Source organism: Gallinula chloropus, assembly GCF_964237585.1.
Source record: "Gallinula chloropus genome assembly, chromosome: 20".
Lineage (NCBI taxonomy): Eukaryota > Metazoa > Chordata > Aves > Gruiformes > Rallidae > Gallinula > Gallinula chloropus.
Genome location: NC_140105.1, coordinates 5,355,710 through 5,380,447, shown reverse-complemented (window position 1 = coordinate 5,380,447; position 24,738 = coordinate 5,355,710). Strand labels below are relative to the sequence as shown.

The 24,738-nt window shown below is 45.7% G+C and overlaps 3 protein-coding genes across 3 annotated transcripts in view; 1 reads left to right on the top strand and 2 right to left on the bottom strand.

Annotated features, from left to right (window-relative positions):
• The window catches only part of SAP30BP (SAP30 binding protein), a gene marked incomplete at its 5' end in the record, with an annotated part of 28,492 nt that extends 23,148 nt beyond the window's left edge, over positions 1 to 5,344 (bottom strand). The window contains 3 exons of the mRNA XM_084273458.1: positions 2,123 to 2,170; positions 4,986 to 5,095; positions 5,230 to 5,344. Coding sequence (XP_084129584.1) covers positions 2,123 to 2,170; positions 4,986 to 5,095; positions 5,230 to 5,344 — 273 coding nt within the window. The remainder of the gene's footprint in view (positions 1 to 2,122; positions 2,171 to 4,985; positions 5,096 to 5,229) is intronic.
• Positions 5,345 to 5,969: 625 nt separating this feature from the next.
• Positions 5,970 to 24,738, top strand: part of RECQL5 (RecQ like helicase 5) — a gene marked incomplete at its 5' end in the record, with an annotated part of 37,515 nt that continues 18,746 nt past the window's right edge. Inside the window, 7 exons of the mRNA XM_084273454.1 lie at positions 5,970 to 6,090; positions 7,333 to 7,454; positions 9,277 to 9,795; positions 10,534 to 10,639; positions 11,130 to 11,241; positions 13,311 to 13,473; positions 13,792 to 13,874. Coding sequence (XP_084129580.1) covers positions 5,970 to 6,090; positions 7,333 to 7,454; positions 9,277 to 9,795; positions 10,534 to 10,639; positions 11,130 to 11,241; positions 13,311 to 13,473; positions 13,792 to 13,874 — 1,226 coding nt within the window. The remainder of the gene's footprint in view (positions 6,091 to 7,332; positions 7,455 to 9,276; positions 9,796 to 10,533; positions 10,640 to 11,129; positions 11,242 to 13,310; positions 13,474 to 13,791; positions 13,875 to 24,738) is intronic.
• Positions 21,779 to 23,342, bottom strand: SMIM5 (small integral membrane protein 5; the record flags this gene model as incomplete). The annotated part of the gene is made up of 2 exons (XM_084273455.1): positions 21,779 to 21,900; positions 23,216 to 23,342. The coding sequence occupies 2 exons, from the start codon at positions 23,340 to 23,342 to the stop codon at positions 21,779 to 21,781; spliced, it is 249 nt and encodes an 82-aa protein (XP_084129581.1).

The window sequence follows — 24,738 nt, the reverse complement described above, 5'->3', positions numbered from 1 at the left end:
ATCCCTCAAGCACTTTCAAAAAGGCAGTTACAGGATGTAAGGTATCTGACTTTGCTATTTAGAAGAGGATTCTGCTTTCTGCTGCAAGGACACAGTCTCTGGGACTGGTTCACAGGTCCCCACTAACAGAATCCTGTGGGCCAAGCTCTGCTCTGGAAGAATGCTTTCAGGTGGCTGACCAAGCTCAAAGGCAAACTCTCTGGAATCAAGAAAAAAAATGGAGATAAATATAAAAACCAGAGGGTAGAAGAGAAAACCATCTCCTCATTGAAGATATTTGAGGCAGGCTTCAAATTCCACTCTCCTCATCAATTTTCCAGGTAGTTTTTACATCATTTCCCTCTTTCAGTCTTCTCAGTCATGTCCACAGCTGGAGGTTTTGTGCCTGGTGCTATCCACATATAGAGTGAGGCCAAATCACAGGACACACCAGCAACAAGGAAACTCCTCCTCCACACAACCTGGTTCAAATGCCCTGGTCAATTATACAAGACAATCTCAAAGTAGTTCATTCACCATATGTACAAAGAGTCAAACACTAACAAAATGCTGAATGCATATTCAGGACTGTGATTAACTGATGAATTGCAATAGTTTTTCCCCATTTATACATTTGAAAGGATTTACCTTCTGCATGCAGTCAGATTTGGATCCTGGAAATGCCCTAGCTATATATAAAGAACCTGTGATACCTATTTAAACATGTTTCTAGGACTCTGATTAAAAAAAACCCTGAAATTGATAGAGCAAGAACATCTACAGCACTCAGCTGGGACAGAACAAAATAAAGCTATCCCAAAGTTTTAGCAAGTTATAATCAAGCACCTCCCTTTTTGCCACACTTTGGCTTTACCATAACAACTCTTACTAGCTGCTATAGATATTGTAAGCCCAAAGCAATGAGTAAGAAGGTGGAGAACACTGCCACTCGGTGGAAAAGGAGGATAAGAAACATTTGCAACTGCTCCGAGTAAAACTACTTTTACAATCATGTCCCATCTCCTCCCTGAAGCCCTTTCAGAAATGCACACTGGTGCAACAGTGAGATGATCTTTTTCTCTCTTCCAAAAAAGTAACTTATTTCTCTTGCAACAAGGAAAAGAGACAATACATTCCATTGCCAACTGCCTCCTACCTGTATACTGACAGCGTTAAGGATAGTCCACACAATGGTGCAAGAGACTTTACCAGCTGCAGTGCAGCTACCACGATTTTCAACTGTGTATCACTATAAACCCACAAAAATATTGTGGAAACTAGAAGAAGGTGCTGCTGTGAAGCTCATTTAAACAGAAAAGCAACACACATTTATTTGCCTCCATCTTGTCCTGTCAAAGCCCCATCCTAATCCAAATGCTCCACAGAACCACAGTTTGCAACACAGTCTTTTGGATTCCTTAAGGTGAGAGACTGTCTGCAGCCTTGCAGAGACTGGATAAAATAAAGGCCCTAGAATGAGCAGAAATATTTGAGCACAGTTCTCTGTAGAGTTTGAAATTAGGTTTTTTGTTTGTTTCCCAGCGTTTCACCTGGTACATGTTCCCATGTTCTGTTTAACACTTGTTCAGCAGAAACAAGAGGTACTAAAGACCAATTCAACTGCTCCTGATAGGCACTGCCTGGGGATCTTATTTCACTTCTTGAAATTTTAAATACAACCTTTACAAAACCACATCATTCAGAAGGATGGGAAGAGCTGGAAACCACTGAATTGATTTTGACACACTTCATGACCCCAAAGAGCAGAAGATCATTTATTCATTAAGCTGTTCTAAACAAAGAAAGTATTCTAACTAACACTGGTCCTAAGAGGATTCTGTATTGAATATTACATCTGAGATCACTGCAAAATAGGTGAGATGCTGGCAGAAAACCTTCCTCAGACCTACTGCAGATGACTACATTAATGAATGCAAACCTTGACTGTGACAGCCTGTAGCCTATCCAGTTAACTACCTTAGGCAGAAGCCAGAACTAAAGTAAAAAACATGTTACAGCTACAAAAAGGAAAGCATGAAACTAACTACAGAAGATCACAAACAAACACCAAGCCATGCTGTTAAGACTTATTCCTCTTGTACTAAACTTCCCCCACCCACCACCACACCACACTTTCAAATACCTTTAGGTCACCAGCCTCAGGTTTTTCAGTCTCTGAATCGTCATCTTCCTACAAGACAAGAATTTACAGGATTAAGCTTAAAGAGCAGGCTTGGCAAGTAACTGCACTTACAGCAAAGGGCTTGCATTCAGCAGCCCAGCAGTAGTCTGAGACCCTTTCCATGGAAGGCAGTTTTGTCCCACCCACTCATGATCAGCAAACAAGTCCAGTCCTGCAGTCAGGGAAAGAAGTGTCTGTCTGGGTTGTGATTTTTCTTTTATTTAGGCAAAAGCATCACTCAGCAGTAGCTGTTCCCACATGAAACTCATGCAGCTCCTGAATGCTCAAAACTAGATGATGAGCAACAGAACTGGGGGGTGGGGTGGGGCGTGTGTGTGTGGAGAGAGAAGTGTTTGTCACCTGATAAATCTGTCTCTTCCAGTTGGCAGATGGGCTTTTTACACTTGCCCCATTTAGCAGTACTCACAGAAAAAGCAGCACTTGTGAGACTCATTTCAGTCCCAAGCATACAGCAGCAACACACAGAGGACACACAGCTGGCCCACTGTGCAACACACATGCAGGCTTGGTGAGGGCACCAACTTCCATGGATCTGGTGATGCCAACAGACACCACACCTTTCCTATCTGTGCAGTGCTCTTGTAGCCACGTTTGCAGAGGACATGAACGTGCACAGAAGGAAACTACTGACAAATTTCACAGGTTTAGGTAATGGACTCCACTCAGTTTTTATTTCTACAGAGAAATAAATCAAAGAACTGGGCACATTTCTGCCCTGGGAAAGTTTGAAATGCTGAATTCTGCCCTGTGTGAAATTCTACAAGATGTGAGAAATCTGCTCCAGCTTTGGCCCCAGCTAGGTTCAAAGCATTTTTCCATTTTCACACAACAGAAATGGGTTGTGTGAACCCACCAGAATGGTTTTTTTTCCCTCCAAACTTCACCACAGATTTCAACTTGGGCCCCAAAACAAGAACTCAGGTGTTTCAGCCTCAAAAAGAAAAACAACAAGGAAGTGGATTACATACAAGCAAAAGGAAGAGTTCACAACAAAATGCTCCCCTCAGAGTATTAACACACATGCAGGTTCTGGAAAGGCAAGCTAGAGATTAACCACAGAATAATGTCAATAAGTTTTAATTGCTTGAATTGACATGCCTATCCCACAGAAGTGAGATAAACTCCTTCACTTCAGCTACTCTCCAGCTTACCTTTCTGAAAAATGCACATATGCCAATAATTCAATCTTAACCTCCATGTTTTATTAACAGTAAGTCTGTAACTTAAAAAGAACTACAGTACCAAGTAACTTGGTGCTTATCACAAATGAGATTCCTCTCCCCTCTACATTCCCACCTATATTATAAAGATAAAAGTAATTGTCAACACAGGAACAAGGGATTGACTCACTTATGTTACAGGCTGTTGTTTAGATAAGAGCTCAGGACAACCTGAGTCCAACTTGCACTATTTTCCCAGAGCAACTGAACCAGAATCAGCTACTAGCTCCAGCAGTATCAAGGAGGGTCTTGATTCTGGTCAAAGAATACTGGCTCTCCTGTGACAAACTAGAAGGCAGCCTGTGTAACCTGCACACATCTGTATAGTAACTGCAAGCATGTGAGACCTACTGTCTGAAGACTAGAGCAACTTAATCACCATTGCTGGAACAGCAACTTGTGCCTCCCAGATGATGGATGGCTGCAACCTGCACTGAAAACTCTGCATGTGATAAAGGTTACTCCAGTTACCTGCCTCTTTGTCAGTGCAAGCTAAGCAGAGCTGACCTTGAGAAGCATCTGGATCACACCTACTGCTTTCTTCAGCCTAAAGAGGAACACTGAAGGAGGGTCCAGAAGTTTTGGATATATAAAGAAGAATCACTAAAGCAATAAAGAAGCATCACCACTTTGTTTAGCCAGAGGCAGACCCTGAGTGCTATTGCTTGCAGCTCCTCTGGTCACTCAGAGAGCAAAACCAAAAGCAAGAACGAGACAGACAAGTTTCTTGTCTGCTACTTGGGAAACAGATGGCAGAAACAGTGAGTGTCTCATAAGAGATTGATGTAATGCACACAAAGAAGAATTCAATAAGGAAAGGTTATAGTAACATAACCTTATTGCTTTTCCCTACTGAATAGCCAGAACACCAGAACAGGGACAAAATAACATATTTTTAATGTTGTGGTAAGCAAAAGGTTGATGAGAAAGAAAGGGGACTAGAAACTGTCCCCCAAGACTTACTTTTCTCCACAGACATGTGACAGAACTACATATCCTTTTGTGTATCACAGCTGGACTCACAAGCAGTGAGCTATGTGCCCTGCCTCCCAACACATCAGTTATCTCAGGGTTCAGGTGGTGCTAGACACATGCCTATGACATGTGTATGTGTATACACACTCCTATGACAAACAGAGGCTACTCACACACAGGGGACACGGTTACATCACGACAGCTGATGCAGTGAGGGGGCTGATACACAAAAAAAATACCTTAAGACACCACAAAACTATATTCTTTTTAAGCCTCCAGCTGACCATGCAACAGAGTGTTTCTCTGATGAGGTTCTCATACATACACATTAGCTACACTTAAAAGAACACTCCCCACCCAGCACGGCTGTTGGCTCATACCAGAGAGTCAAACAGCACCAACACAGTCACAAGCAAGATGAGCTGGGCCAAGGTGCTGGTGGATTTTGAGGCAAAACCTATCTAGCTGAAAAGAAAGCAAAGGGAAGTACTGGGGAAGCTGTGAAACCCACACTGGGAGCCAGACACTGCGGGCTGTGCCACGAGCCGCCGGCCAGGGACTTTCCTCGGAGGGCTCAGGACAAGCGCCCAGCGCCGAGAGGTACTTACTGACTGCCGGCTGTTCTCGTCATCTTCTTCCTCGTACCCGTCCTCGTCCCCGTCCAGGCGGGTGAAGTCGTCATCTCCGTACCCAACCGAGACCAGACCCCCCTTCTCTCCTGCAGCGGAAGGGGAAAGGAAACCGTGTGAGGGGGGGAAGCGGGGGGGGGGGGGGCGGCAGCGAGCGCGGCCTCCCCCTCGCAGAGCGCAGGTGCCGGGCCGCCGCCTTCCCCAATCGCCTCCCTGCCCTCACCCGTAGCCGCTCCCCCATCGCTTCCCGCCGTCCCGGCCTCGCTGTCCGACTCCGGATCTGAATCTTCGGCATAAACCGCCAACGAGGAGAGGACGCTCCGCTTCGCCGCCGCCATCTTCCGCTTCCCCCACGGCGGATTTCCGGCGCGGGGAGATGACAGGCGCAGCCCGGTCGCCATAGCAACACCGCCCCGCTCCCGCGGGCTGCCGTTAAACCGGGAGAGCTCCGGCGCCGGGCGGGGCGGGAGAAGAAACTCCTCGGCGGAGCGGGGCAGGGTCCCTGCGGGGGGGTGGGGAAGGAGCGTTAAGAGGAGCGCGGCCTTTTTATAATGGGAGGCCAGCCCTTTAAGCCGTCTTTAGTGCGTCTGACGTCATCACTCAGCGCCGTCACAGCACCTGCCGGCCCTGCCAGAGCGTGACGGGGCCGGTCGCGGCGGGAGGTGAAGGGGCGTGAGGCGGCGGCAGGGCCCGGTCTGCTCGCGGGCTCGGGGACAGCGGGGTTCCCCCTCAGCTCCCGGCCCGCGCCCCGCGGGTAGGCCGCAGCGGGGGTCACTCCCCCGGTAAGCGGCACTGGGCTCCGCTCCGGAGAGGACAGCGCCCTCCGGGGGCTAAAACCGGGGGGAGCCCGGCGGGGGCCGGGTGGGAGGTTGTGAGGCCGACGGGGGCCGGCCCCGGCCACAGACAGGAGCGCGGTGCTGGGGCTTGGCGGCTGTTCCCGCCGCTGTTTGCGCCTCCCTGAAGATGAGCGGTGCGACTCCCCCGGGCCTGGAGGGCAGGGTCCGGAGAACGCTGCGAAAGGTCTTCGGGTTTGAGGCCTTCAAGACGTCCCTGCAGGAAAGCGCGACCGTGACTGTGGCGAGAGGTGAGGCTCAGCATCGGGCAGGCACCACACGTGGCTGGCTCTCCGTTGCCCGGTCAGGGCGGTGCTGCAGGAGTTGGACCTGTTTTGAGGAGACTCATCACCTGGTCCAGGCAGGACCACCAGCCTCTCTCAGCCCTCCTGGGCCTCCTCTGCTCTGCTGTTGCCTCAGTGGCGTAGGAGCAGGAGCTGCACACAAGCTCTCTGAGCATGGCTTTGCCCTGCCTGTTCTCCTTTGCATTTGGTTTGTAGCTCCAGTGTTGCATCAACCAGAAAATAGGAAACTTACAGTACATCTCACCAGTATCTCCACAGGAGGCATCTGCTCACTTGTTTATAGTCAGATGAGGTCAAAACTGTTTGCATTCATGCTTTTCAGAGTAAGCCTGCCCTCGCTGTAGACAGTGTTAGAGATGATGCCAGTAGAAGACTTGATTTCCTGGTGTGGTTTGATCTCTGGGTCATGTGGCCACTACCAGAAACATGGTTTTGCTGGTGTTAAACTTGGCACCAGCACACTGGTGTTGGTTGGACAGGCAGCACCCACACAGAGGCTGCCAACCGCCAGCTTCCACTGCGGGTCTCACCATGCAAATCAGAACAGTGTCAATCTCAGCACTGAGGATATAGTTCCAATATTCCATCTCCAGGAGCTGTGCAGATGTACTATTGGCTACAGGCTGCCCAAAAGTACTGTTCTGCCAGCAGAACACATCACATTAAGACATGAACATTGCATGTGCTGGCATCTCCCTAACTTGTTTAGTGCAGTGACAGTTACTAACCACATGGTATTATCTATGTGGTTGAAATTCAAACCCTTGGTTCTTACAAGGTACCTTTTTGGGCTAAGCATTAAGAGGATGTGGTAAACGTTTCTCATGGGGCTGGTAATTTGGTAACTGGAGGTCTGTAAGACGCATAAAAGCAGCTTGTCTGGAAGACAATCAGCACAAGAAGCTTGTTTAATTTATCTTTGTTTCTGTGTATCTCCTGGTACTTTTGTAAGGCTGTTCCTAAGTGTTTACAAAGCACTCAGAGATTCTTTGAAGGAAACAAATGCAGGCATGCAAAGTACTGTTAAGCTCTTAGAACCTAAAATGAAGTGTGTTTTCTTGTTATGCCATACGGTATGGGCACAGGGATGCTGTCTCTCACAGATTACATGCCATTGTGCCCACAGACAGAGCCCTGGGAACTTGCCAGCACTCAGTAGCCTTGAGCTGTCTTCTGTTGTCTTTGCAGGCGAGAAGGATGTCTTTGTATGCATGCCCACAGGGGCAGGGAAATCCTTGTGCTACCAGCTTCCCGCAGTTCTGGCAGTGGGCATCACCATTGTCATTTCACCTCTGATTGCACTGATTCAGGTAACTGTCTCCTGCTAGCTGTGGAAAAGCAGTCAGTGAAGGGGGTTGGGAGATCCTGGAGGCACACCTGCCTCTTGTCTTGCTGTCCATGAGTCTCTACTGTTGGCCTCCCTCTGGATTCTCATCTTGATGTCTCGGTGTGTTTTCCTTACCCTGGTGATTGGTGAAGAGACTGCAACTTAGCTGCAGAGTAGAGTAACTCTGGTATGATACTATGCAGCTCTCTGAAAGGAGGTTTTTCTTCTTTAGCAGTAACCTGGTGGGGTTTGTAACAGCCTTTCTCCCTTTTCCATTAGTCTTCTACCTTCAGTGTGCTACACAGAAGCAGCAGAGTGCCTCAAATGTACCAAACTGGATCTTTCCCCAGAAGAAAACTGCCATTATACCTATAAATAAATAACTCTGGTAATGAAGTTGCCTTTGAAGGCATCAATTTGTCTTTATGTTGCAGTCAGTCCTTCTATCATGGGAAGAAAGTTTGTCAGAGCTGCTCCCCGAGCACTTTCATCTGAGAGGTCTTTTTTTCTTCCCCCCCCTCTCTATTTTGCCTTTTCTACTGTTTCATCACCTTTTGGGAGAAACACCTCCCTGGAAGAGCAGCTGTAGCATTGCTTAAGCTTCTGTAAAACATCTGTTTACCACTGCATGATGCCCGGTAATGTAGGCAGCTGGTTTGGGTTTTGTGGTTTGTTGGGTTCTTTTTAAACTCCTTCATAGTCTTAATGAAAATATTTTAAGACTTAAGAGCAGGAAATGTGTTATAAATAGTGAATTTGTTCCAAGTGAGAGGATTTCCAATTAAGCTCCAGCACGGGCAATATTTTGTCAGTGAAATGGAGGTTAAAGAAGTTCCTGCTGTAAGATCTGCAGGTGAAGTGGAAAGTGTCAGGGAGATAAATAGTTTGAGCTGGGCTTAGTGAGGCTTAAGGAGCAGAGCTGGAGGGAACCTTCAGAGGTCTTCTCATCAAGCCCTGAGGTGAGCTGGCTGAGCCTGAAATGATCATCATGTATTTCAGGGTAGGTAAACTTCAAGAGCTTGGTCTGTGAGGTTTATTAGAGGGAAGGCTGAGAGTTGACTTTGTGAACAGGGATGAGTGGGTGTTAAATCAATCACTGGGACCATTTATTGAGTGAAATAATGAGGTAGCTGTTTTTTCAGGACTGCTCATGTCTCCTGATATGTTATGTGCTGCTCAAGTACAAGTGAACAGGTCAGCATAGGGACAGGGAGTGGAATTTGTATGTCCAGCGTTCATCTGAACGTATCTGGATGTGACACCATGTTGCCTTTCTGTTTTCATGGCATGCTTCAATTCCAGACTCCTTTGTTGCATTGGTGATTCACATGATCCTTATGTTTCATCCTGTCTCAGCAGTATTTATAACATCCTTTAGCTATTCTGGAATGAAATGTGCTCTGTTATTGTAGAGTGGTGGTATTCATTTCCCATCTGTGACAGCTTGATAGTGTAAATCCTGGGATGTGTTGGTGGCTTGTTTCAGCTCACTGTGGCTGTGATGGGTTATTTTTCACAGATCCTTGCTGGTGTTCCCTAGCAGCAACAAGACTGTTTTAAAGTGTGTGGGTGCACAAAAATGCAGTCAGAAGTTTGAGCTGGACAGATATGCTCACAGTTGAAGATAGTGGCATCTGAGTTGAAGTTCTCAGTACCCAGGTTGTAGATGTATGTTGCCCTAGACTCAGGCCCAGAGGTGGAAGCTGAGGCCTCACTTGGATCTCCCTAGTAGTGTTTCTTGGTGGTGGTGACTTCCTTTCATTCCAATTGCTTTTCATTTGATTTTAATTCTGTGTTTACTCTAGGATCAAGTGGATCATTTGCTGGCTCTGAAGATCAAAGCCTGCTCTCTGAACTCCAAGCTTTCTGCCCAGGAAAAGAAGACCATCCTGGATGACTTAGCAAGTGAGAAACCCCAAGTAAAACTCCTGTACATCACCCCAGAGATGGCAGCCGCCTCTTCCTTCCAACCTGTGCTGAACTCTCTGCTGTCCAGAAACCTCTTGTCCTACCTGGTCATCGATGAGGCACATTGTGTCTCCCAGTGGGGACACGATTTCCGACCCGACTACCTGCGGCTGGGCACCTTGCGCACCCGCATACCCAACACGCCCTGTGTTGCCTTGACAGCCACCGCCACCAAGCAGGTCCAGGAGGATATTGTGGCAGCCCTTAAGCTAAAGCAGCCTCTTTCCACCTTTAAGACCCCTTGCTTCAGATCTAACTTGTTCTACGATGTGCAGTTCAAAGACCTCTTGGCTGATCCGTACGCCAATTTGAAGGATTTCTGTCTGAAGGCACTTGAAGTGAGGAACGCCACTGGGGTAGGTTTTACATGTGGAGAAGAGTGCTAAACTGAACAAAATCTGCCTTCATGTGGCTGGTGTCATCCTGACAGGTCTGTGGCAGGGAAAGAGGAGGTCCCTGGAACAGAAGTGCTTGTGTATAGTTTTTTCAGTTCCTCTAAAAACGCTCAGGTACATTTTTCAGTTGCTCTAAAACCACTTCTGTGTGTTTTTCAGTTCCTCTAAAAGGGCAAGAATGTGAAGGCTGTGTTCCTTTCAGAGGTGTCCTCAGAAAGGGCTTGGTCTAAAAGAAACGGATTAGGAATACGTGACTGGCATTTCTGTCATGACCCAGGACATCCTTGTATGTTTGATGGTGTTTTGCTCTTCTAGTCCAGTGAGAATGAAGAAGCATTTGGAGTGTCGCATTGAATTTCCTGCTCTAACACTAATTCTGAAAATAATTCTCAGCAACTCAGTTCCAGCCTCTGCTCTTGAGTTATCTGCAATGCAGAGGGAGACTGCTTCTTGCCACGTGTCTACTGGGAGAGGCTTGGGCACCATATTTGATCAATTTTTGGCCTTTTAGGACTTGTAAGGAAACTCTCTTTATATCTGATTTACTTTTGTGTGGCAACAGTATCTTTGAGCTGCTGGGGAATCAGCTTGTAGACGAGCTGAGCTTTAGGCATCCCTCCTGTCATTGCCATGCTGATGACTGCAGCTTTGTTGGTTGGCTTCAGACAGTCTTATGGACTTTCTCTCCTGTCTGCCCAGGTGTACTCTGGTTGTGGCATTGTGTACTGCAGGATGAGGGATGTGTGTGACCAGCTGGCTATTGAACTGAGCTACCGAGGAGTGAAAGCCAAGGCGTATCACGCAGGTACTGGAAGCTGCTTCTGCCTCTTGGTAGCTGGTAGAACTGAACCAGACCATCTTTAAGGCCTAGGTTGGGTCTATGTAGAAAACAGGTTTCTAGGCATGGTCTGCAACGTGTCTGGTACCAGCATGTCAGGTCTGGAAGTGTGGGGCCTCCAAGAGAACAGCATTCCCTTCGCTCCAGAGCTGTTGGTTTTGTTGGAACTTGCATGGCCTAAATATAACAACTGCTTATGTCCCAGGAGGGATCTGAATTTTCCTCTTTGGAATAGAAACAGCTGCTGCTGACTTCCATGTGGTCACAGGCCAATTCAAACATGGGCAGAGAGGAGTATATACATCAGCCAGTTTTAGGGAGGGAGGGGTTCACAGTGGGGAAATGGAGAAGGAAGAAAATCTTCTTGTGGGTTGGGGTTTTTTGGGGTTTTGTTTTGTTTGGGATTTTTTTTTTCTTTCCTTTTTATTGTTTCCTTCTCTGTTTTTCCCTTCCCCAGGACTCAAGGCAGCTGACAGGACTTCAATCCAGAATGAATGGATGGAGGAGAAGATCTCTGTTATTGTTGCAACCATCAGTTTTGGAATGGGAGTAGACAAAGCAAATGTCAGGTGTGTGAGGCTGTGTTGTGCACCACCTGAGACTGAAACCCAAGCAGTCAGAAGGGTCCCACTGTCAGGCATCTGACTCAAATGCCTGACAGACACTTACTAACACACAGAGAAACATAGCTGGGGTTTTTTATCTTAGGAGCAGTAAAAACAAACCTGGAAGGGTTTTGTAAAGAAATTAAAAACAAGGCACCAGAGCTCCTCTTTGACAGTCATCTTTAAATCCAAGGAAACTGGAGGAATGCTTGGTTTTGCCACACCCTCCAGGCTTTCAAAAAGAACCATCTTGATGCAACCACAGCTGTCCCTTTCACTTCTCCTGGTGCAACAGTTGCTGTTAAAAAGCAGTGGGGGAAAAAACTGCACCTAAAATAATTCATACACCCTCTACTAAAATAGCCAGAGCCAGCTTTTTATTTTTTTAGAGATCTTCTGCACTGCAATGGGGAAAAAACCCTGCAGTTCACAAATAGCAATAACCATATAGGAAATGCAGCTCTAGTCCAAGGACAGGGACTTTGCATATGTTTTCAGTTGCTATTCCTCTGGGACTCCTAACTGTCACTGTAGTTGTTTTGTGGTGTTAGAGCTCCTGCACCACAGTGTAGCTGTGCTGAGTTAGTGCTGTGAGCTGTGGTTGCTTAGAGGGATAACTCGTGCCACTCACACCACGCTGCACCCAGACCCGATCCTCCCGTCTGTGTGGCAGTGTTGGCACATAACAGGATCCCATAGTGATGACAGATTATTTTACTGCTTGATGCATGTTACCCAACAGAGAAATGAGAAGTCTTCTAGGATGGCAGTGGGAATTAATGATCTGCTGAAACCTCTCTGCCCTGGTCAGGACAGCAGGCATTAACAACGGCAAAGAGTAACTGAAATGTGTAGGGCTGATTGAGAGTGAAATGTAGTTGAAACATGTTTGTAATCTGGTTAGTTTCCAAGGAATGGAGTTAAAATGTCTCAATACAGGATGTTTTTTAGTAGTTTAAAGAACATTAGCTCAGGCACTGCTGCGTAGCTTTGGCTCTGTGTTGGCAGAGTTCTGAGCCTTCATGCGTATGTTATCACACAGATCAGGTCTGACAAGTTCTGGAGGTAATTCTTCTGGACAAAAGGGAAGGTGGTGTGCCTTTTTCTGATGAAATCTGCTCCTCTCTCTTCACTGCTAATTCAGTTTTGCTTGGGATTATTTACCAGTTTCTTTAGTAAGCTTCCTGATGGCGATTAAGTGTGTAGGGCTTTGCTTCCTGCCTGGCCAGTTCCTGGAGTGTTTGTGTTTAAAGAAACATGTTTGCTTGCTTTTGTCATTTAATCTTTTGCCACACCCATATGCATCATACCTGCCTCTGGGACATGCTGGTTTGGAGGTAGACTGGTATTTGAAATATTGGCAGTGTTATTGTACTGTAAAAATCTTCTCAACACCCAGTACAAACTGAATTACTGAATATTCAGGTGCAAGCAGGTTTGAAGCAGTCTTGCAGTGGTGTTTTGAAAAACTTCCTTCAGAGATTGCATACAGTTCAGTAATGATTCACAGTCAGATTTGCTGGCTGGGAAGGGTGCCCTCATCTAGCTTGGTGAGACAGAATTTCCCATGCAGGCTTTGTTGGCAAAGAAATGTCTCTCTTAAACAGGGTGTTTTGCATTGTGTTCTGTAATGTTCAAATCGTGTTCCACAAGATAAATAGGACATTTTTACTAATGCTGTATTTTATGGTAAGATTTCCCAAACACCTTAAATCAATGTCCTTATTCTTACTTTTCATAGCTGTTTGGGATATTCCATTGCTCATTCTTCTCCATCTATTTGGAGTGACATCCTGCTCATGTGTTGTTACAGTGCATTTGTTTTCTTATAGCTCTGCTCCTTTCCTTGTGTCTCAGGTGTAAAGAAGACTTAAATTGCTGTGTGCAAAATCCCTCCCTGTGCTAAATCCTCTGTCTTTTGTGCTTTTGCTGCTCTATTTTTTACTATTGTTGGTGTCCAAACCCACCACAATCTCACACGCAGTGATGTGGGAAACCTGCAGCCTTATGTTTCCTGTTCTTACCTCATGCAGATTTGTTGCCCATTGGAATATTGCAAAGTCAATGGCTGGATATTACCAAGAATCTGGCAGAGCTGGGAGAGATGGGAAGCCATCCTGCTGCCGCCTTTATTACTCAAGGAACGACCGGGATCAAGTCAGCTTTCTCATTAAGAAGGAGCTCTCTAAGATCCAAGTAAGAGCTGCTGAATAGTATCTACCTGTCTTTGCACCAGTCTGGTTTGCATCTTGCCTGCAGTGACCTCTGAGTTTGCAAAGATGAAATGAGTTTTTCTGGCCCTAGAGCTGTCTGTACCCCTGTTTCAAGGGACAGCAGAAGGGAAGGGGCTGCCAGGTCCAGCTTTATTAGAGAGGCACAAGTGAAGTGTGGAGCAGAGAGAGCATGGTGTCTGTATCTGTTTGCAATATTGATCAGATTTGGTCATCAGTAGAGTTACTTTATCTGTTGATATTTAAATTGAAGACTATAGTTACTGTCTCTGTTTACTTTCAGGAAAAAAAAGGCACCTTAAAAGAATCTGACAAAGCTGTGATGACAGCTTTTGATGCCATTGTGAACTTCTGTGAGGAGCTGGGGTGAGTACACGTCTTTCAAACTCTGTTTAATGTTCCTATCCTATGCCCTACCTCTTCTGAGGCATTGTTATGGCTGAGATCTTGCATGTCCAGGAAAAAGAAAATACTGGATGAATCACATGATATTTTGCAGTCTGCATTGAGGAAGGTGTCCCTGAGATATCTCTCACTCACTCCGAGTTAACTGAGATATTGGTCTTGGAGCCTGACCAAGTGACATAGTGCTGTTACACTGTAAGCCTTCTATCTTGGATGATGGGTTGGCTTAGTTACATTTGCTTTTGTTTTGACTCTTTCCTCCTTCACCACATCGTCTCTCTTCTAAGGAGACAGGCAGCCTAATCAGCATGGGATGGAAGCATTTAGATGTAATGCTTCTTTAAATCTCAGGGGCTCCACTCTGCAAAGTATGAGGTACCTGTGATTCTCATTGACCTTAGGAGGACCTGATGGTGTTCAGAGTGTTTCAGAAACAGGCTGAAATTGTGGACATGCCCAATCTAAATAAACACAGACTAGCAACCACAAGGTGTGTTGTTCAGGTTTAGTTCATGACTTGTAATTGTACTAATTGCTATTCTGTGCTGGATAAGACATCAAAGCTGTAATTTTGTCAGTAAGAGAGCAGTATGTGTTTACTAACTGAAAATGGACAACATCTGCCTTGCCTTCAAGTCTGGATTCTGTTTCATTTTTCACACCTGTGTCTAGGGCAGCATTTTCAGTGTTTGGAATGCAGCACATACTTCTCTTGGTGGGCATGTTCTCTCCTTGTGATCATGTTTGGTAAACAAACCCTTTTTTATGGGGGTTTGCAGTGGGAAGGTTTTGCTTGTACTGAAGTATGGCACATCAGTGAGTCCTGGGGCACTTGTGTGAACACTTCTTTGCCCAAAGTCAAGGTGTTTCTGGGAAGTAGCTACTTGGAGGCCTCTTGCTTTAAGAGTTTAATCCATGTACTTGGCCAAGCAGCTCTGCTCCTCCAGGTGTGTCTTACCAGCTCGCAGCAGGAATGGCCCGATGGCTGTTTGTGTCTGGGTTTTGTATAATCTGAGGCAGCTGTGGATGCCTGGTTAGATGCTCACCTCAGGTTTTTCCTTGGTTGCTAAGCTAGTTAACAGTAGAGTTAGTTGTGACTAACTCATTCCGTTTCTTGGAATGGACACTAGTGCCCCAAAAAGTGGGCTGGGATCACTAAACTAACCTTGCTCAAGCCAGAACCAGTCACAGGACATTCCAGGGGTGTCCCAGCAAGGGTGTGAGGTAGGCTCCATGCAACCACCTTACAGTATCTCCCACATCATGCGTGCTGGGAAGAGCCTGACCACTATGTGGAGTGAGGACTGAGGGCTTTCTCTGGAGTTGCTCTGCTCAATGAGTGCTCTGCAGCACAGCTGGAGAAGTCAGTGCAAACTGTTGCCATTCACAATAGATCTCCCTCCAACCCTGACAGAGCAGCAGCATTAAACACCAGCCAACCAAGCTGGCAGCAAAGTCTTGTGGCTTTTTTATTTGTTTTCATTTTAAATTGGTGGGAAGCAGCAGCACTGAGGTACTGACAGGCTGACTCCTGTTCTTCCCTCTGCCATCAGAGTGGCTCCAAAGGATGTTTATCAGTATGGTGATAGGTGAGATATATATGTAGGTGCTTTATATATATTTATAAAAACAACTGAGCAAGGACAGAGAGAAAACATTCTTCTTTCCTCATATAAGTAGTAAGTATAATAGGATTTCACTGAGTACATGAGAGAGATTTATGTAGGGAAATATCACTGACCTAGTTAGAAATTGCACATCTCCCAGGCTTTCTCTTCCCTCAGCTTGGTACATTCTTCCTACTGTATAACATGCCACACTGCAGCACTACTGACTGGCTTCCCTGCTCAGATAACAGTACAGGAGACTGAGATGCTATGTAAAGGGATGCCTCATTGGATTTTGAATTAATGGGGTTTTTTTCACTGCCCAAACAGTGAAAGCAAACCTGAAACACCGACCTTGCAAGGTTCTAAATAAGAACAAATGAAGACAGACTTGTGTACTGGCAAGCAGGATTTGCATAGTATATTTAGGCTGTTGCCTGAGCATGACAAAACAAGGATAGAAACTCCTTTCAGAGAGTGGACTTAGACAAAGCTTTTGCTGCTCAGAATTTCATGTTGCTCATTTGCAAGATGGAAAAAAACAAAACCATGTCCGTGCAGCAGCAGAAGACATCTGTATCAGTGTTAGGTGGTGCCTGTCACCTCTAACTGGTGGTATTGCTTGAAGGATGAAAATCAGACTGAGATGAGCTGACGTTGGTACCTGGCTAGGCATGCAGTTCCTGAATGCAGAGTGCCTTGTAGGGAGTTGCTGTCGACTTGCAGAATAACTTTGCTGGCATTGGTGCATTGCTCTTGATGCAGGAAAGTGCATGGGGAGAAAAAAACACCCTAGGAGAGGAGAAAGCTTTCTATGAGCAGCACAGTCAGTTTGTGGCTGGGCTGGTTCTAGCTGAGCTGTAGGGCTCAAAGTACTGCATCTACCCTTCGCTGTTTATGCCCCATTCCTTTTGTGCCTTGGAGATGAGCAGCACCAAAAGATGGCAGCAAATAAAAGGAGAGCCACAAAAACAAGACAGAAGATGCCAATCACCACTAGCCCTCCAAGATCCCAGTCACTTGTTATAACTGTTGCCTTTACGTGTTCCAGAACTGAGGTTGCCTCTTCTTCTGGTGACATGGTGGCTTCCATCCTGCTGGAGGTAAACAAGAACAGGATCAGATGTTTGTGGATCCTCTCTATGCTGAGCCACAGTCCTGAAAACAGTATAAGCATGCATGCTGTCTGTGCCTGCAGGCATCCCTCTTCCAAAGAGAGAATCATCCTTCACAGAAGTGGGGGCATAAACCAAAAGAAAGATAGCTGAGGCAGGTTTCACAATCAGATCTACAGAGGTGTAAAGGGGAAACCTTCTGGCTTTACAAGATTTTGACAGTTGAGATTTATTTTAATCATAGTTTATCAATATTTTTTACAATACAGATAATTCTCTCCCAGAATGTTCAGCATGAACCCTTCACCTCTGCAAGTGTGCAGCCTGTACATGAAAGACAAGTGGGAGAACTTGCTTGATAACCATTGGAAAGATCTCCAAAAAGGAGTTGGGCACTTAAACTCCAGATCACACTGGAGATTAAATGAACACTTATTTAAAACCAAACAAAAAACACAACAAAAAGCCAATCACAGGACTTGGGATAGTCTAGCTGTGTTTAAAAAAAAAGCCTGTTACAGGCTTTGCTTTAGTAATGCTTTCTGTTACTCTGCAATTGATGCCTAAGTTTTCCTCCCATCAAGTACTTGGGTGCAGCAATAATTTAAGCTAGGATCTCAGTGGGTTCTCCAGACTGGCTTTTGCACTGACTCTTTGCATAATGACTTGGCTATCAGCTTTCTAAAGAACATCCAGCATTTCTTTGTAAGCATCTTGTGGTTTTACTAAAGCTTCTTGGTTCTCAAGGGAAAGGATGGATTCTTTCTCACACTTTATCTCAAATATGACTGTGCAGACATAATACAGGAAGCGATCTTTGTTGTTTTTGAGAACCTGTGTATGTCTGTATCTTAATATTGTAAGGAAGAAGATAAGGCATTTAAAGGGTTTCATCCACAGCAAGTCGCATTTGACTGGGATGACAGGCTCACACTTCAGTTTGCAAAAGCTTTTGTTTCTTTCTCAGCAGCTAAATATATTCAGCTCATGCTTTGTTTTCTGGAAGGATAGCAGATCACTCTGCCCCTTCTCTAACCAACACCACACAGGATGCAAAAGCTGTTCTGGATAGCTTCCTTTGCCTTTAAGAAGGAATCAGCCTAGATACCAGTTCTGTAGACCCCAAGGCAGAAACCCCCTGTGACTGTACACCCTGGCAAGTTCCTGTCTCACTGCTAACAACAGTTTAATCTCTTGAAACAGGAGAGCTGAATGAGATTTTATAAATACCTGCAGCTGTTGTGTTTGTAGTAGGACTTTCCTCTGGTACCTCCTCTGCACCAACTCCAAGAGATCTTGGCCAGTGGTGAGGGACCCCCTTGCTGCAGCTGGAGACTGGTAGAGGTGGCACAGAAGTTGCTGGCACTGCAGTAAATGATTAACAGTTGATTTCCCTGCAAAGGTGTGGCTAATCTAATCAAAGGCCTTGAGCCTAGGTAAAAAGGCCCAGTTCAGACATCTCTTTGTCTCCATGGCTTTATCCACTCAAGCACCTGTTCCTGTGTTTGTAAAGGCCCACTGTGTCCTCTACTGGGGAAGGCTGCAGGTTGTGGGATGGAAGACTTTGTTTCCTGGATCTGTATTGAAAGGCCTGTTAGAGCCTGAAATGTCTAAAATGAGACTGTGAGCAGGACTGCCCTCCAGTCCAAACTTCACGGTGACACTTTAGGTGGATAAACTCATTACAGAGCCTTGCACTGCTCTTAGTGCAATAAAACTGACTCCCTGGTGGTTTCCCAACTGAAGAAGAGCAGAGGGGGTGGTGCTGGAGGGAGGTGGGAGGGGATGAGGAGGAGAGTGTGCTGTGTGAGGCTGTGTGTGTGCAAAAGGCAGCTTGTTTTGCATGAGCCAAGCGAATCACTTTGAAGCCGGAGGGATGATGTTACAGAGCAGAAGCTATTCCATTAAGTCGACAGTAAAACTTCAACTGCTTCTGCTGGAGAGGCTGGCCTCACAGTCTCTTTTAGGTTCCTCAGGGAAATAAACTATTTCAACACTTGTATCATCAGGACTGAAGTAATTGTGTTCCCTTGAGGTTCCTTCTAGGCTCAAACGGGCTTCCACAGCATGTACAGAAGTCGCTGTGCTTGAAGCAGTTCTTGCCTTAGTCTGTGCTTTTCTGAGTCTCCCTCTGGTCTTTGAAACAGAATCCATCTTCACTAGTGCTCAGGGCATTCCAGGTCCCTTTATGTGGGAAATGATTGAAGCCAAAACCACCAAAGTTTGTGTGTATGGTGAGCAGGCACCCAGAGACTGGCGTGTTTCTAGTCAATAGAAGCTGAAGAGCTGCAGTAAGCTGGGGATGTCCTGGGCATCTTTTAGGCCAACCTGATCTGTTGCATGCAAGAAGGCAGCAGACCCCTCTCAGCCTAGGCAAGCAGCTGGCATATCTAAATACCAAGTGTAGGAGTAGTCCAGCTGAGTAAAATTATACAAACAGAGTATTAGGCCATTGAGGTCCAGGCAACTATGTAGAAATCAGTCCAGAGACCCCTCCTCTCCTCCACTCCAAAAGCCACCTGAATTCGTAACTCTTAATTTTCTTTTTTTTTTTTTTTTATTTTCTTATTTTTTTTTAAACAGGTCTGTGTTTCTTCTCTGCTTTTAATTCAGGAACTTACAGTGGCAAAGATAAGACAGGAGCCATTCCTCTTGTCCCCTTGCCCGGTATCTGTCAGTGGTTTAACTTGTGACAACACTGGGAAACACGTATTTGTAGCTTTTCCCCTTGAGATAAGGCCTGGCAGCTTGATCCCAGTGACAGCAATCTGTCAAGCACTGGTATGTTTCCAGCCTGCTGTGCTTCCTCCTGACTGCTAGCACAGAGTGGTTCCATGCTGCTGCAACACTGCTCAACGGCATTCTGCTCCTTCCTGTAGCTGGCACTGTCTAGCACAGGCTAGGAAAGAAAGTGAGCTCTGTTCTTTCACAGGTCTCGTGACTTAACTCTAGACAGAAACATCTGTTGAGTCTGTCCCCTGCAGAAGAGAGGTTTTGAGACTTCTTTTGTCACCTTGTTTGCCACTTGTTTCTGAGCAGAGACATATCCAACCGAGATGTTAGTGTGACGCATCTCTGAATATTGATGGGGTAAGATGATGCCATGCTTGAGCATATCCTACCCTGACATCCTGGCTGTGAGTGACAGCTTTGGGAAAGTGTAGTAAAGGTCAGTGCTTTGTTAGTGTAACTGTACTTATGAATTTAAAAGTAACTTTTGCAGTTAAAGGCTTTTTAAAGTATTAGACAACTCTCTGGTTGCTGGCTGTCGGTATCACAGTCATTAGGTTGGAAAAGCCCTTTGAGATCGAGTCCAACTGTACCTGTCCTCTACTAAACCATATCCCTGAGCACCTCATCTACCTGTCTTAAACACATCCAGGGTCAGTGACCCAGCCCCCTCCCTGGGCAGCCTGTGCCAGTGCCCCATAACCCTTTTGGTGAAGAATTTTTTCCTAATGTCTGATCTGACCCTGCCCTGGCACAGCTTGGGCCCATTCCCCCTCGTCCCATCACCTGTCACTTGGGACATAATTCCAATGCGCAGCAGTACAAAAATGCAAAGTACCTGCAACGAGTTTCTTTGCAAAAATTAAAGTGCACTAAATACACAAGCAGCTACTTATTTAATGTGCTTTTCACTAATTCGGGCGAGGAAGCAGAGAAACGGGGGTTTCTTTACACTGTTTCATTTTGTCCCTTCTGAAGTGTGGAGAAGGTTTAAAATCCCACTGAAACTTGATTATTCTTTTCTCTCTAGCTAGATGTCAGCTCTGGCATATGTACATGGAATCCCTTTAACTCCTCTACACGTAGCAGTTGGAATACAGGGGTAGAAGATGCCTTATCTATACACATGTACTTTTTTATACCTTCTCATAAAGGTGGTTAGTTTCATACTTGGGGCTGGAAGACAGACAGACTTACAGTTAGGTGCAGTGTGATGGTCTTCTGTTTGGCTGCCTGTTATGAAAGTCGTGGCCTGTGCCACGGCCTTGTACTTACATAAATCCCTTTTTGAACTTCCCTGAAATGTAAACCAAACATACACCGTGGCTGAAGCATGGAAAGGGGATTTATTTGCACTTGTTAACTTCAGCTGTACAGCGCGTTCTTGGCTCTGCTTTGTCACAATGCCTGCTGGCACCTGCCCTGCGCGTACCCTGAAGAGACAGTTACCATACTGTATGTCAGTCCTCTGAAATGCCTTTGTGCATGCTGATAATCATACCTTAGGCACTAAAATAAACTGCACACAGTGCAGGGAGTCAGACACACGGGTCCCTCGAGGAAGGACAGGGATTGTTCATCTCCTGTGGCTCCCATGCTCTGTAAGAACCATTCGCCTGCGATAGGCAGACGTGCAGAACCACACCAGGGGTAGGGAGGGAGCACATTTAGCAGCAGAATGTTCCAATTAACTTGTAGTGTTGGTGAGTTTTTTCCTTTTGCCTTCATCTTTCTGTTTACAAAGTGTATTGCACATGATTTGATTTTTCTCTTTGGCAATTTCTCATCATTGTAACACTGATGAAATAAAGTCGGGAGTGTTTGTTACCAGCTGTCCTGCTGTCTCAGCTGGCGTGTGGGGATCAGAAGGTCCACAATTTGTTGTTTTCAGCAGACATCTCAGCTAAGTATGTATGTTGCAGGTGGCTTTAAGACAGCAGGTTTGGGCTTGATCCAAGAAGTACTGAGCATGTGGAGCTCCCAGTGATGTCAGTGGGTTTTGCTAGCGGGCAGCACCGTCATTCTGGGTTAGCTACTGTGAAGAGAGTAGGCACTGCCGAGCGTGTGGCCACGTACATGTGCTCTGCTGGGATCTGTGGCTCCATGCTCACTAAGGGAATCCTCCGTTGGCCTAGCTGCAAGACTGCTGTTGAGAAAGTGTGTCTTTTTTCTCAGCAGCATGTGTCCATGCACCCCACCCCAGAAGAGGGAGCCAGTGATGGTAAAGTAGCGATACCTTTCTGGTCACACCACAGAGCCCAGTAGTGTCTGTCACAGAAAGAAGGAATTCCATGCTGTACTTTCTGGTCCTTAATATTGTTATTGCCATTTTCAGTGAGCTAGTGCAGAAAGTCATTCCCATAGGACTGAATGATAATGTCTGTGCATGTCCTTGATAGCAGGTTGTGGCACTTCATGAATGGGCAATCGGGCGGACTTGGATCTTCCTACGTCTGTGGTCAGGACGTCCATCACAGCTACAGCAGCTATAGCAGCAGCAGCTGCAGGCAATGATCATCAGAAGCAGAACAGTAACTGGAAGGAGAAGCAAAGGATATTGTTTCATAATGTAGGAGCAATCACTGGAGGGTAACCCCATGTCTCCTCCACGTTGTTTGGTGAATGGCAGAATGATCAAAGTCTGGTTTCTTGCAGATTTTTTTCCCCTATATCCCCACCTCCCTCCTAAGTTTAAGCTAGACAATCATTACTAGGTATTTCACGATCTTAAGAGTTATGTACTAAGTCATGTGGGGATTGACCAGCCTCATTCATTGTTGTTTCAGTGGTGACATGCAGTAACTCAGTAGAGCTGTGTACCTGCAAGGGATGGAGATCAAGCTCTCCCCATAGTTGTGTTAGAAGCAACTTGACAGGACTTGGTTAGTCAAGCTAGCAGTCACTGAGGGTGCATGCAGTGCACCCTTTAGTGAGGACAGATATTCATGACTTTATTCTGTACTTAGCTTGAGAAAATTCATACTTCAAACACAGGGTTTTGTTTTGCAAAGTACCAGGTTAACTTCCACTGTTACTCTACACTAGGCATTGTGGTTGGGGTTGGGAGTTGATCTGGAATAGAACAGGATGACATGTTTAATCCTGCAAAATACGTAACAGTGTGTGGACGTGCACGTGCTCATTTTAAGTCTGGAACTGGGCTGTCAGGTTACTGGACCTGTGGGGAACCAGCTGTAGGTAGGAGCAAAATACAGCAGCAGGTGTGTCTTTCCGAATTCCAGCCCAGGGAGGAGTGTCCAGGCTGGTTACACACCCTTCCCTTTGGCTGGGAGCAAAGCATGCCTCTCTGAGGGGGAGGGCCTGCCTGCCTTCCTGCTTGTTTTCCCATTCTCTAAACAAACCTCATCCCCCTTGAACAAGCAGCTCTTTGCTGTTCCTTCCATACCATCCCCACACAGAGTAGCAGGAGAGATCTTGCCATTACCAGAGGCAAATAAATAGGTTCACCTGAAGCAAACCGTGAGCTAAGCACAGGAATGGGACTCAGAGTTCTCAGACTTTAGGTGTCTCCTGTGGCATTAGATGTGAGATGCCCTAAAACCATTTCCCATAAAACACCTCCTGTGCATCAGAACTTTGCAGCAGCTCTGGGTTAGTTGAAATACTGCTGTTTAATGCTTAAATAGGAAGAGCTTTGGGGAAAGCTATACCATTGCCTATCGTGCTCTGCATGCATGTAGAGAGATACGTGCTGGTAAAATCTGGACCTCAGACCACAACCTGGAAAACAGCCAACACCACCAACCCACCAACAAAGGTAACAGAGCAAGCTGCCCCCACAAAGAGATAAGACATTCTGACATCCCTTTACCTCCACCAGTAAACTCACCGATAAACAGAACCACCACACAAAAGGACACAATCTCCACCGGGTCAGCCTTGGGCAGTTTCTGGAGCTTAAGGAGAAACTTCTCACCAATGGTTTGCATTTCCTTCAGAAAGCCTTCAGAAGACATTCTAGCTCAACCTCTCCAGGCTTTATGCTGTGGAGGGACCAAATAGAGAATAAATGTTTTCACTGACTAATGCTAGGAAGCTGCCAGCCTTCTTATAGAGCTGGTGATCACAAGGAAAACAAGTTTGTCTGGTCTCAGTCCTTGTTCCCAGTAGCTAAGGTGGAGGACTATTAATTGTCTATGTGTTCTGGCACTGTTTTAATTTCAGAATCTGGCTTTGAGGTGCTTTTGTCAGCTGCACTGTTGAGCAAAGGAGAAACAAACAGTGTTTCTGTGCCTGCCCTTGGCTTTCACCCAATGCAAGTAATTATTTTTTTTTCCCAATTGTGCTAACTTGTCCTCCTAGAAAAAATGCTATTCTAACTCCACTTTGAAATGCTGATCTCCAGAGGTACATTGTTTTCAGATGTTTTTACTGAGTAACACAAAGTAGAACACTTTTAAGCCTTCTTATGCTTTAAGCTACAGAAAGCTTCTTCAAAAGCTAAGGCACTTCCTTCAGCACCTCTCTGCAGTACCGTTAATGTGTTATCCACCAGCTTGACTGAATGGTGATATTAAGAGCTAAAGCTTGTGTTCAGTGGAGACAGCTGGATGCATTTCAAGTTTTATATGGTAGCTAAATGTAGCTTGCTTTCTTCTAAGCCACAGGCTGTTCTAATTGAGCAATATATGAATCGAACAGTGGATGTCCACCCATCCTCACTGGTGAAGAGCAAAGCGAACGCCCCCGGATCTGTCGGGGAGAGATGTCCCTTATGGAGCTCCTGCCCTGCTCAGTAATCTTACACTTTTCTGTTCTCAGAAAGAATGGTCACCAGGAACTACTGTTACTGCAAATATTGTTAGTCTAGTCAAAGTTAAGTGCCTCAGTTTTGCCACTGATACTTGCTGTTCCCTTCCCACCGTGAGCAAAGCTCTGGAGGGCATTGCAACAAGCAAGCTTGCATGAGAGCTATGGAAGTTCAAATTTTGCTTCTGTCAGTAAATGGAATGGGATATCATTGAGAAGTTTTGCCTAAAACAAGTGTTTGGATAGGTCAACACCGGGATGGATTGTAACTCTTTATGTCATTATTATATCAGAACTTACTAGCTTGTGTGTTGCTATAGTCAACACTGTTTTATGGGACTTGAACGTTGCAATTTAATATCCTAGTCTTGGTGATAACGCAAAGCCAAGTGACCAAGTACTTCCAGAACAAGCCAGCTAGTTCATTACTGCACATCTGGTTTGGTTACACAAACAAATGGATGCTTGGAGTTCAGTTTTTCCAAAACGCGCTGAGGACAGAGAGACCTTGGCTGGTTCTTTGCATGCTGGGCTTAAATCCGACAGTGCCAAGTTAAATTACATTTTGTATGTTTATGCAATTCAAAAAGGCGTTTCTTTGTC